Source organism: Gymnoscopelus microlampas (genome assembly GCF_963454915.1).
Source record: "Gymnoscopelus microlampas genome assembly, chromosome: 18".
Lineage (NCBI taxonomy): Eukaryota > Metazoa > Chordata > Actinopteri > Myctophiformes > Myctophidae > Gymnoscopelus > Gymnoscopelus microlampas.
In genome coordinates, this window is record NC_139955.1 from 5,840,735 (window position 1) to 5,853,822 (window position 13,088).

Consider the following 13,088-nt stretch of genomic DNA (forward strand, 5'->3'; position numbering starts at 1 on the left):
AAAGCAAGTTATGCTTTTGTGCAACACGTTTTAAACATTTCGACCACCTACAGCAGTGGTTCTCAACCTTTTCAGGCCGTGACCCCCCACAATAATCATATTTGAACTGGGGACCCCCCACCCTGACAAGCACTTGTATGTATGTGTATTGTGAAAACATTTTCACAATTTTTGCCTCTTATATTATTTGACAATTTGGCCAATGTTTGACCAGTTTTTAAAGTATACGATAGTTTGTTGATTACTTTTGATGCAGAAAAAATCATTTAATTTTGATTTTTTTACATTGTCACTTTACTGTCATCTGGGGACCCCCAAAGTCATATGGGGACACCTCGGGGGGTCCCGACCCACAGGTTGAGAGCCACTGACCTAAAGCTACAAATAGACAAGGCCTCACTCACTCCACCCCCTCTGATCTTTGCCCCCCCCCCCTCTCCCTTTGCATCCTCCTCGGCTTTACAGTCAAAACTATACAGCAGTCCCAACCAAGTGTGACCACACATAATAGCAATCAACAAATTCATGTGTTCATTTACAGTAATAGATTACAGGTTATTATCATTGGGACAAAGTCAGAGTGGGTACATTATTGAAGCTTATACAGATGATACTGTTCTTTTTGTCATAGATGGATAGAATGTTTTGATGGTGTATATTTATAATTATGTAGCATTACTTAGTACCAGTGTGTGTGTGTGTGTGTGTGTGTGTGTGTGTGTGTGTGTGTGTGTGTGTGTGTGTGTGTGTGTGTGTGTGTGTGTGTGTGTGTGTGTGTGTGTGTGTGTGTGTGTGTGATAAAGGTGCAACAGTTAATCAAACTAATTGATTTAATTAGAAAATGATCAATTTAATAAAATAATAGATTTTGGTGGAAAAAAACTTTTCTGAAATACAATTTAAAGACGATCTACAAGCTCACAACTCACCGCATCGGTTATTTTCTGTATTTTTGCGTGACATCGTTGTACGACTAAGTATAAAGTAGGGCTTATTCGGTTGATCGATTTAGTGATGTCGATTATAAGAAAATCTATTCGAAATGTTTCATGTAGATTCGTTGATATATAATAAATATATAAAGAAAATAATGGATATCCCTAATAGTGTGTAACATTCCAGTCTTTGCAGGACGAGGGCATAGACCCGTGGATCAGGTTCATGGCATATAGAGGGTAGCATATAGGTGGATGTAGTAGACCAATGTTTACCAACCTTTTCCGGATCTGGGGCCCACTAGAAAATATTGAAAGCGTTTGCAGCCCACCCATACTGTGCATGGGTGGGCCGCGTGCATTTTTAGAGCATGTTTATGTTTTTATAATCAATCTATTGTGTTCCCGGCTTGGATCAACGGAACCAATGTAGTATACTTTAAGTTCCTATTTATTGGCATCACAATGAAAACTGAACAACAACAACAACAAAAAACATTATTATTCTTTTTTTCATATTAATGTTATAATTATCATTAGAATCTTAGTGTTTTACCAATTAATTTGGGGGCCCACTTGCAATACCCTCGTGGCCCACCAGTTCATCAGGTCCATAAAGAGCCATGCACAAGGATAGTATACAGTATTATGGAATAATGAGCATGAGTGAGGACCAGTTATATGAAGATGAGGTTGAAAATGGTGTGCTCCTTCACACTGAAATCATGCCTATTCTGGGGGGAGTGAACATTCGCCGAAAAAAAATAAATAGCAGATCTACAAGCTCACAACGTGTCGCAATGCGACACCTTGTGAGCTTGAAGATCGTCTATTTTGGGCAAAGCCATTTGGCGTGTAGACGGAAGAATTCAGTCAAAGTACAGAGTCCAGTTCTCTAAGACGACGTTCTCTAAGTTCTCTAAGTGGTTCAAAAAGGTTGAGAGCCAGTGGAATCCAGTATATCATGGAGTGCATGATGTCCACCGTCAGATCTCAGAAGATTCGATCCTCTCGATCCACGGTAGACCCGAGGAAGGTCTCTCCTCCTCCTCGCTGCCTCCCGCGCTCTCCTTCCTCCTCCTCTCTGGATATTCCCTCTCCAGCGTCCCGTTCCTGCTGTCCATTCTTCCTCCTCCTCCTCCTCCTGCTCCTTCCTCGCGCTCCCTCCCGCCGTGGAGGAGGTGCAGTTCCCTCTCCAGAGCCTCGTTGCGGTGGAACATCTCCAGGTAGCTGGCCTGCAGCTCCTTCTGGTAGCGGATCACCTTGTCCTTCTCCGTCTGCCACGTGCGCCTCTCCTCCTCGAAGGCCGTGGCCTGGGCCTCGCTCTGGCGCCGCTCCAGCAGGAGCTCCGCGCGCAGACGGTCCTCCGTGGAGCCCCCGCACCCTCCTGCAATCCATTCAATTAAAGGTAGGGTAAGTCAGTGTTTCCCAAACAGTGGGCCGGGACCCTTTTCATTTCAAAGGATAAAAAAAAACGACATTTTTCAGAAATAAAAAAGCTATTTTTCACAAGAATTTGATACATTTAAAAACAAACAAAATACATTCTAAGAAATTCCATCCTTATATTAAAATTGGCTTAAGGGAGGACATCCCTGACATCTCCATACATGGACTTAAAAGGGACACAGACAGGCGGGTACAACGGGTACTCCGACAAAGATGACAGATCGGTTCTTAAAAAAACTTAAGAAGTAGTGAAAATAGCAAATCTACAAGCTAACGTCGCATCGCTCAATCGGCTATTTTCACTAGTTTGGATCCCCGGGTGACATCCAATTTATTTATTAAAGTGATCTTTTTTTTGGTTAACATGTTAAAGCACAATATTCTGATAGTAATCATTGCTACAGAGTGTTTGTTCAGTAACATGGCTCTCCCTGTTACTGAAAAAAGTGTGCCAGTAACAGCGTGTGTGCCAGTAACAGTTCCAATTTTGTCTGTTCATTTTCTTATGTCATCACTTCCAATTTCACTTGTTTATCCTGTATGAGTTCTCGCTCCTGATTGGATAAAATGTTTATCCCAACCTGAAAATGTTTTAGTTTTTTACTGAAGAGCTGGAGAGACGGGGAGACCCCTGTTACTGAACAAATACTCTTATGATTACTATCAGAATAAAGAGCTATTGTAACACGTATTCCCAGTCACACAGTGACATTCTGTTGTGACCAGAATCTCTGCACAGGAAGATGCTGTATTGGGGGAGCAGCCTGTTGAAGCCTAGCTGTGTAGTTTGTGTGATTGGTGATTGAGGGGTGCCTGTCCTGTTAGCTGATTGATTAGAACATGGGTTGTATATTGGGTGGATTGCTATTATACTTTGTTATAGCTTTGTTATAGCTTTGCTAGTTGGTTGTTTGGTAAGGGTGGAGTCTGCAGAGTATATAAGGGACACGGCTCCGTAAAAGTGTATTCTGTCTCTGCCATGGGCAGAGGTTGTCACTCTGCCTCCCCCATTAAATGTTAGATTTTTTAGTTGTATTTTTTCAATTATACATTTATGCAATTTATTTTGTCCTGGCCTGGATCAAATTAGAACCTTTATGGTTTTTCTGCAAGCTCGACTGAGTCACCTCCTGTTCCATTTTTGAATTTTCACAGTTTTTACTGACTTGGTGCCCATTCACACTCTCATTTTGTGACAAATAAAGACATAAAACAGAGTGATGAGGGTATTACAGGGTAGTGTAAAGAATAGAATGGAATGATAGTGGGGAAGGGATCTTGTGTTAGGCTCATAAAGCTACATGCACCTGTTTCCCGTTAACACCTCGTTAACTCCCCTCATTAACACAATTGTTTTTATGATTCTGTCTTCATGGGAGTGGGGAGAGGAGGAGGACACACAATGTCAGATGGGGTAATGGGACATCCACATTGAGCACTATTACTGTAAAGTTACAATGTAAAAGTAACAAAATTGTTCTAAGTGGATGGCAGAGTCCACACCACTACAACAATGACAGGAGTTAATGTTAATTAGTATAAGTGAACTTTCCAAAAACAGAATGAATTAGAGACTTTAGGATGAGTTCTATCCAAGTTCATAATATAAATGGTTGTGCACTGTATTTAATTGACGTAACTAGTCCAATTGGTGAGATTTCTTGCTCCAATGATTAGAAATGTGTAATCCAAAAGCAATGATAGTCTAGACTTACATTGCACAGTGAAAGAGCTCTCAACGTCACTCTTACAGCACATAACAAACGCAAACAAAGCATATTCTGACAAAACCCAGCACAGCATTTTTTTTAAATAAATTAAAAATGTCAACTTCCTGTTGATTTTAGATTTGAAGACCTGGATCCAAATCCGTGGATCCAGTCCGGTTCTTCTCCCTAATACAAATAGCTAAATCCACTTCAAGTTTACATTTTTCTTTTTTTAAATTACTGGGTTTTGTGATGCTAAATATTGGCAGCATTAGCTTTGTTTGCGTTCGTTTATGTGCTAAAAGAGTGACTTTGAGAGCTGTTTTAACTGACGAGATTATTTTTGGATGATCAATTTCTAATCAATGGAGCAACGGAGCAAGAAATCTCACCAATTGGACTAGTTACATCATGACGAGTTAACTACACAACCAAAACCTCTACCAAAGTGTCACAGCGCTTTAAATCATTAGTACAGTATATTAATACTGAATAAAGGAATTACTAAATACTTATATATTATAAGTGTGCTTGGTGTCTGCTGGATGGACAGTTGTGAAGTGAAACATGAAAAGCTATGGTTCTCAAACTTTTTAATTTCAAGGTCCCCCATAACTAAATGGAAAACCCGTAAGGGTCCATTTGGTTCCATCTGTACACTCTCAGAGTTACAGACCTGTAAGGGACCACAATGGAAACAAGTCCCCAAGACTTTTTTGTGTTTTTTTTAGCCTTAATGTCTTACTGTACCACGTGCTGTTTACATTTCTGACTAATAAAGTATTCAATCAATCAATCAATCAATAAGGGTCCATTTGGAACCCCCTCGAGGAACACTGAGGGTCCCTGGACCCCACTTTGAAGAACCACCGGTGAAAAGTAAGACGGCAAAAACCTCAGCATCCCCCACATAAACAACACCGGCTGCTGTTCTTCCTCCACTCACCTGCTGTACTCTCCTCGGCCGCCGCTCTGCCCTCGTCGTGCGCGCTGTTGTTGTTGTGCGCGGCGGGGGTTTGCCTGCGCCTCGGCTGCGTTCCCTGCAGGGCCTGCTGCAGCGTGTCTATGTGCGCGTCGCGGCCGCGCAGCTCGGCGCGCACCTCCCGGAGCTGCGTCTTCACCTGGAACAGCTCGCTGAGCTTCTGGGTCACCTCGGCCTGGGAGTCCCGCAGCTGCTGCTTCAACAGGGAGATCTCGCCCGACTTCTGGCACACCTGGGAACCCCGACGGCAAAGGAGAACACCCACGATATGAGAACACTTAACCGAAAAATAACATCGAAACTGATATTTAGAACCAATAGCAGACTTAATCTTGCTCGTGTAGGTTAATTGGATAATCGAGAAGCTTATCTTACATATTTAATATGTATCTTATGTATCAATAAATCGACATAATAACATTCTAATAGATTTTTATAATTGACTACATCAATGTATTAGTCTAATTAACCACTTAACCCTGAATTATACAGTACACACATTGTAAAATATAAATAAATAATTAAATAAATAAATAGCTGATAGGGACGCCATTTTGAAAGTAGAAATATGACATTTCTGTCCACTTCATCCGTCCGTTTTTATACAGACGAGCGGAAAGGAAAATAATTATAAATAAAATAGTTGCGATTTCATTAATAGCTCCAAATAATTGTGATCGGACGATTATCGGACGATTGCGACAGGCTTGGTGGTACCTGCCACTGGGTCTCCTCCAGGGTGGGGGAGGTGACCTTCACCCTGGTGGCCCCTCCTTCCTCCTCCTCCTCCCGCTCCTCTTGGCGGCTCCTCTCCATCCTCAGAGCGTCCATGTCCTCCTGCAGCCGCCTCTTCTCCTGCTGGGCCTTGTACAGCTGCAGCTGCATGCTGCGCTGCGAGCGCTGAGCATGCTGGGAGACCTGCCGCAGCTTGGCGGCGTACAGCCGCTTCAGCTCGTCCACCTCCTTCTCCCACAGACGCTGTTTCCCCTCGAACACCTGCAGTTAGAGCAAAAGGGTTCCCAAACTTTTCAGTGCCAGGACGGACCCCCCCAAACCACCGGAGTGCAGAGGTCACATACAGACAGACAGACAGACAGACGAGAAGAGATTTGAGCCCTTATTTGGACCTTTTTGACGTCGGTAACCGCAATAGGCTCTATTCACAGCAGCCATATTATGAAGACATTCACAGGTGTTACCAATGATACTAATGAAGGCTCTGTTCCATTCATGGTCAAACAGAGTCAGGGTGCTGATATTGTGCATGTTGACTCACTGGAAACACTCTGCTACACCAGTGGGTCTAAAGTTGGGGTCCAGGGACCCTCATGGGCTTCCAAATGGCCCCTTGCGGGTGTGTAACTCTGAGAGTTATGGGGGTCGTGGAAACCACTGTGCTACACTAAATGGAACAGAGCCTTCATTAGTATCATTGGTAACACCTGTGAAGGAAGTGATAATATAGCTGCTGTGCATAGAGCCTATCATGAATCCGATGTGTGACAATCACTATAGGTACCAACGTTCAAATATTTTCTAAACATTTATTTGTGTTTATTAAAAATATACATTATGTTCCGAAACTTTAATCGAATGATCTATGCTTTTTCAAACCGATCTGGCATCGGTCAGACTCTAGAGATCTGACTCCCTCAGTTCTGACAGACGGATGGATGAGAGATGAATGGAAAAAGGAGCATCATCATCATAACCTTTATTTAACCTCGGAGTACGGTTGAGGGGCAGGCCCTCTTTTTCAGGTAGCCGAGGTAACAATCCACAGAACACAATACTCAACAGGTAGAGTCTTATATACAGCCATAATAATAAAATAATAATAATAAAACAAATACAATTTAAAATAGATAAAGGAAGTGAACTGATTTTAAGGACTTCGGACACTTCCAAGCAGATGGAGCGCTGACAGAAAATGCTGCCTTGCGTCGCTCTGTCTGAGCAAGAGGAACCGCGAGCGTCAGGAAGTCACTCGAGCGGGTCTGGTAGGGACTAGGGTTCTGAGTCAACATAGAACAAATACAAAGGGGGAAGCATTCCTGAAATGGCGTTAAAAATTAACAGATACCAGTGCTTTATCACGCCTCTCTGACAGAGAGGATAAGCCTGCAGTGACAGGCTGACAGTGTGACTCACCTGAGCGATGGCTCCCTCGCTCTCATCCAGGTTCCTCTTCATCTGTTTCAGCTCGTGTTCTTTCTCCACCAGCCGCTCCTCCAGGTCACGCACCTGAACGGAGAACAAAACGCAGTGGATCTGTAATCAAACGCCTCCGTCCATCAGGGCTGTCATCACATCTTGTCTTTGGAAACTTTGGAACCCTAAAACTAGAGACTGACACTGATATTTTTAAGAGATCATGTTGTCTTTTTTCATTACAACTCAATCGAATCGGTCTTTTCCGGTACTAACCATTTCTTCCACAGAGACGGAGAGGGCCAGCTCGTAAGGGGGCGGAGCCTCTCCGCCGTAGGGCGCCAGGCGCGTCAGCGTGGCCATGCTCCGACACGTCATGTGTGCCATCTCCGCCATGACCACGCCCCCCGAGCCCCCCACGGCCTTCTGGGACAGACACGCCCGGTCCAAGGAGCCGATGGTGTTGATGTGACCCATGGAGGCACTGGAGGAGGAGAGGAGAGGAGAGGAGAGGAGAGGAGAGGGGAGGAGAGGGGAGGGGAGGGGAGGGAAATTGCAGTCTCCATTTAGTCTCCTGCTGGAGACTACGCCGGTCATCAAATTATTGGCTTAGGAATGCAACAAAAAAATAAAACATCCACAAATTCAAAGCTTCATGAGGTGTATAATTGATAGTAAATAAGTAATTTTTTGGGTGAATTACTCCTTTAAGTACAGTACTTAAATGAATGCACTCTAAGTTACTTTACATCACAGCGTACCAGCTGAATGCAAAAGGGAAATAAGTGGGTACCTGATGTGAGCGAGGTGTGGGCGGAAGGGCGGTCGGTATGGAGGCAGGCTGTTCATGGAGTTATGACCTGAATCAGAGAGATTGTCATCGTCCTGGGTCGTCCCACGCACTGATGACAGGGCCTGCACACGGTGACAATTAAGGCAGCTGTTCGTCATCACGCCAACAACAAGCTTAATAATAGCAACGCCATGTGACTCACAAACACCGGCCATGGTGGAGCTATTCCACCTATGCACTGACTCAGAGCTGTAGACATCGATACGCAGGCCCCAGCCTGCTTCTCATCGATGACAGAAGAACAGAACGCCGCTGTCGGGTGGAAACCATGTATGTCTAAACCCGCCGCTTTTCAGGAAATAGGGAAAAAAAGAACCTGTGTTCCAATGGATACAATGTAATTATTAATTACTTTTAAAAAAAGTTAAGAAAAACGAAAAACATAACCAATTTGAAATATGGTTTCTGCTCGACAGCGCACAGACTCAGTGTTCTAAACATTGGTAAGCAGGCCGGGGCAAGATAGAAATTAAAGGCATAGTTCACACTCAAAACACTTCTATCGATTAGTCACCCCATGGAGCCTTTAATTCATGGATATTTTTTTGTTTGTTGCCAATAATTAGCCAATAATTTGATGACCGGCGGCGGCTCCGGTAGGAGACTCAAAGTGTCAACTTTGAGTCTCCTGCCGTAGACATTAGCATCTTTCCGCAAGTCATCAAATAGGAATGCGACAAAAACAAAACAATGTCCATGAATTCAAGGCTTCATGGGGTGTGTAATTGATAGAAAACAAGTAATTATTTGGGCGAACTAGCCCTTTAAGACACGTAAGTGCCAGGCATGTGTTAGTTAGGGGCACCTTGTTGCCTCCGGTTGTGGGTCCTCCTCCGTGGCGGGAGGGCGAGGAGGAGGAGGAGGAGGTGGAGACAGCCTTGGGGGCGTGAGCGTACGCCCGGTGCAGCCCGTTGGAGACGCCGTGGTCCGCGTCGTCCATCTTGGACGAAGGGTACAGGTTCTGCATGGAGCTGAAGTTTTTGGGAGTGACGGGCTTGAAGGCCGAAGGCCTCAGACGAGACTAGTAGGAGAGGAGGAAACAAAGAGCAACAGTTGACAAGAGCTACAGGCTTCTTTTAGCCAGAAAGGTCAACAAGCGCACATACAGTAGCCAGTGATGTAGTGCAGACTGCAGTGGTTTTCAACAACGCCTAGCAACTTCTATTTTCACAATATCTACCTGTGGAACCGAGTCAAACTAAATGTAATGCCTCAACTCCTACATTCCAAGTGCTTGTCAGGGTGGGGGGGGGGTCCCCCAGTTCAACTATGATTATTTTGGAGGGTCACGGCCTGAAAAGGTTGAGAACCACTGGTGTGGTGCTTGCTTCACGCGCCACCAATGCGTTCCCTCATTCTTTTGAGCAGGAGCACGCGCACCCGCGAGACTGTGCTCCCATACTACAGTCAGTCACACTGCTACATGTAGCCTATGATGGCTGTATAGTAGTAGCGTAGCATGCAGATTAGTTGTAGTAGGCTGTACTGTAGATATCCAGCAGTTAAAGGCACTTCACATCCCCATCAGATGCACAACCCAACCCCCATCTAGTCTCTCCATTCAGTAGAATGCGTTGGCCTAGCCAGTCCAAGATCAAACGCATTTCACAAGCCATAGTCAGGAATCAGGATAGCCTAAAATCTTATCAGCGCCCATCTTCGTTTTTCCACCATCACAGGTTGATAGCCTAAATGCATTTTATTATCCTACTTTTCTTTCTAAATCAAAGCAGTCCTTGGAAGTTAGAACGACCTAAACTAAATAAAAACTAAACAAAAAATTGTGAATTTCTACTTATGCACACGTAAACCTAACTAAATGTAATAAAAAGATTCATATTTCATAATGCTGGTCAAGCGTGTCTGTGTGCATTTGCGAGCGTGCGTGTGCATGCGTGTGACGTCATAAAAAATTGCATCCCCACCCAGTTAAAAAATCACCACTGCACCACTCCGCATAGCCAATATACGACAAAAAAATTGAGACCGCACACTTGATGAAGCTCCCAGATAAATTATTTGAATAAGTTACGACCACTGTTTTGAGCATGCCACGCTATTTAATTGTTATACATTTTTTATGCTCAGGCTTGGATCAATGGAACTAACGTACGGTAGTATACTTTAATAAGTTCCAATTTATCGGTGTCACAATGAAAACACATTTTCAAAGTAAAAAGAAAAAAATACAATCTAAATATTTTTGTACATTAATTGTTTCATATTAATGTTATTCTTTCTATGAATGTTATCATTAAAGTCCTAGTGGTTTTGGGGGGCCCAAGGAGCAGCATGGCCTCTAGGGGCTGCTCGTGGGGCTTTTAGACTCTGTAGTCTTGTTAGGAGATGAGAGATGGATGGGGAACGGCTCACTTGAGAGGAAAGGGGGCGAAGAGAGACGATGAAGTTTGAGACGGCTAGAGCTGAGTCAGGGAAGCTCCACGCTGGGTCACATAAATCACAGTGTTTCTGTTTGAATCAATACTGTTGTTCCAGCCTGTGCTGCGTTCTGTGTTCTTACTGTAGCTCTGATCAATTCAGGCGAGACCGCCTGAGACTTCCATTGCTGTGATGAAGTCACAGCATACCATAGTAAGCGCTAGATTTTCAATCTGTTGTGCTAACAGTTAAACTACAGGGGAAACTAAAGCCGACAGTGAATGTCCTTTCACTGCTGTGCAGTGTTAATTTTGACAGCAAATTTGAAGTAGTTTTAGTCACAGTCTTCTGAATAAAATTCCATGAAATTCCATTCCGATCTACAAGCTCAAGCTTGGAGATCGACTATTTTGGAAGTGTGACACCCATGTGCAGCCAAGCATAAAATGACTTGTCTTAGTTCTACTGGATCTCTTCTCCACTAGTCCCTCCGTAACGTTTTAGTCTACCGGCAGTTTTTATTTGTTGAGAAATTGTCAACATATTTAGTCATAGTTTTAGTCATTATTGCTTAGTTTTCATTTAGTTTTCGTCAGTGGAAAAAAGGTAGTCGGCGAACATTTTTCGTCATAGTTTCAGTCGACAAAAAAATGAACACCGCTGCCGTGTAACTGCTGCAAACCAAACCATGGCTCACCTTTTCGTACTTGCCACCAATAGGCAGTGAGTTGTTTTCTGTGCCGTCTTTCTGGTAGACCTTGGTGTAGATGTCGTCGTCCTCGTCAGCATGCTCCCTCTTCACAGAGGTCACGCCAGAGGTCACGCCAGGGACACTGTCCTTCGCTTTGGGCTCCCTCCTGATTGGGAAAAGCACGGCAGAGCCACAGAGAACCATGTCACCTTTTAACCTCTTTAAGCCCTGCTGGCCTGTAAACTTGGGACGTTTTCTTGGTGTGTGTTTTGTTAGAATGGTGTTCCATCCCTCCAGTAGAGTTCCAGTAGAGACCCTACAGCAGGGGTCTTCAACAGGGGGTCCGGGACCCCTAGGGGGTCCTCAGAGTTACGACAGGGGGTCCGCCAAATCTTTGTGTGATATGATTTTTAGCGGCGCTAGCCGCTCTATACCTGACTTTGTCCGTGTGCGTACGTCAACGTGGTGATTGGTCAGGTGCGTACGTCAATTTTAGTGCGTACGTCAACAAAGTGATTGGTCAAGCTTCACGTGACACGTGGCTATAAACACATTATAAACACATATCGATGACAAAATGTACCAAAGGCGCCGCTACCTTCACACAGGGTGTGATTTTTTTTTTACATTAAGCACTTAACCCTAGCATCCTTTTTCTGAGAACTTTAGCCAAAAATAGCAGATCTACAAGCTCACAACGCCTCGCGCTGCGAGGCGTTGTGAGCTTGTAGATCGGCTATTTTTGGCAAAGAGTTATAGGTGTGTAGAGGGAAAAAAGAGCAGCAAAAGTTTATCTGAATTGTACAATATAGAGGGGGTCCCTGCTTCATCTCTCTCTCAGCTAGGGGGTCCTTGGCCTGAAAACGTTGAAGACCCCTGCCCTACAGGATAAAAGGTTATCTATCAAAACGTTACTTGTCTGCTTTTAAGTTAAATGTTTTCAAATAAGAAACTCTAAAGTAAAAAAAAGTAAAAAGTAAAAAAAGAAGAAATCTGTTAAAACATTAGTAATCGGTCATTCTAGGACAGTGGTTCTCAACCTTTTCAGGCCGGGACCCCCCAAAATAATCATATTTGAACTGGGGACCCCCCACACTGATAAGCACTGGAGTTGAGGCATTACATTTTGTTTGACTCGGTTCCACAGATAAATATTGTGAAAATAGCAGATCTACAAGCTTGTAGATCTGCTGTTTTCACAATTGCTGCCTCTTTCTTATATTATTTGACAACTTGGCTCAGTTGTTTTTAGTTTAGTTTGTTGATTACTTTTGATGCAGTAATGGTCCTTTTCTTTGCTTTCTTTAGGTATTCAAAAGGTTACTTAACCCATTAAGACCTGGAACACATCTCTGTCACTTTAGATGTCTTTGGCTATTCAAAAATAGTAGATCTGCTATTTTTGTAAAATCTTTAAAAATCTTTCTTTATTTTTTCCCAAAAACTGCTAGGATTTAGATTTTTTTAAAGAATCGCCTCAGGTCTTAATGGGTTAAATTGTCACTTCACTGTCATCTGGGGACCCCCCCAAAATCATGTGGGGACCCCCCTGGAACCCCCTTGAGGGGATTCTAGGGTGTTTCCAGCTAAATGTGTTAATATAGCGTCACAATGATTTTAGCCACTTTAACCATATTTTATACTTTGGCTATGCAAAAATCGCAGATGTACAAGCATGTAGATCTGCTATTTCTTTCTTTGAACATATATATATTTTTTAAACATACATTTTAAACTCAAATCTTTGCTTCCGGAGGTCCTTGGCACAACATATTTTCAGATGAGGGTCCGCAGCCAAATACATATAATTCTGGGGGGTCCATGACATAAAAAGGTTTGAGAACCACTGGTCTAGGACTCTCCAAAGTTGGGATCGGCATCAGATCCACAAATCTTTGGTTTCGTTGGCGGGGCTGTAGCCTACATGTGAGACGTCGTC

The 13,088-nt window shown here is 43.6% G+C and overlaps 1 protein-coding gene across 4 annotated transcripts in view; it reads right to left on the bottom strand.

Annotated features, from left to right (window-relative positions):
- Positions 1 to 688: 688 nt before the first annotated feature.
- Positions 689 to 13,088, bottom strand: part of n4bp3 (NEDD4 binding protein 3) — a 48,928-nt gene continuing 36,528 nt past the window's right edge. For all 4 annotated transcript variants that reach the window (XM_084086018.1, XM_084086017.1, XM_084086019.1 and 1 more), the window contains exons 4-11: positions 11,156 to 11,315; positions 8,885 to 9,100; positions 8,020 to 8,141; positions 7,503 to 7,710; positions 7,227 to 7,319; positions 5,793 to 6,071; positions 5,040 to 5,307; positions 689 to 2,322 (exon numbers count right to left, since the gene is read on the bottom strand). In XM_084086018.1, coding sequence (XP_083942144.1) covers positions 1,922 to 2,322; positions 5,040 to 5,307; positions 5,793 to 6,071; positions 7,227 to 7,319; positions 7,503 to 7,710; positions 8,020 to 8,141; positions 8,885 to 9,100; positions 11,156 to 11,315 — 1,747 coding nt within the window. In that variant the 3' untranslated portion in view covers positions 689 to 1,921. The remainder of the gene's footprint in view (positions 2,323 to 5,039; positions 5,308 to 5,792; positions 6,072 to 7,226; positions 7,320 to 7,502; positions 7,711 to 8,019; positions 8,142 to 8,884; positions 9,101 to 11,155; positions 11,316 to 13,088) is intronic.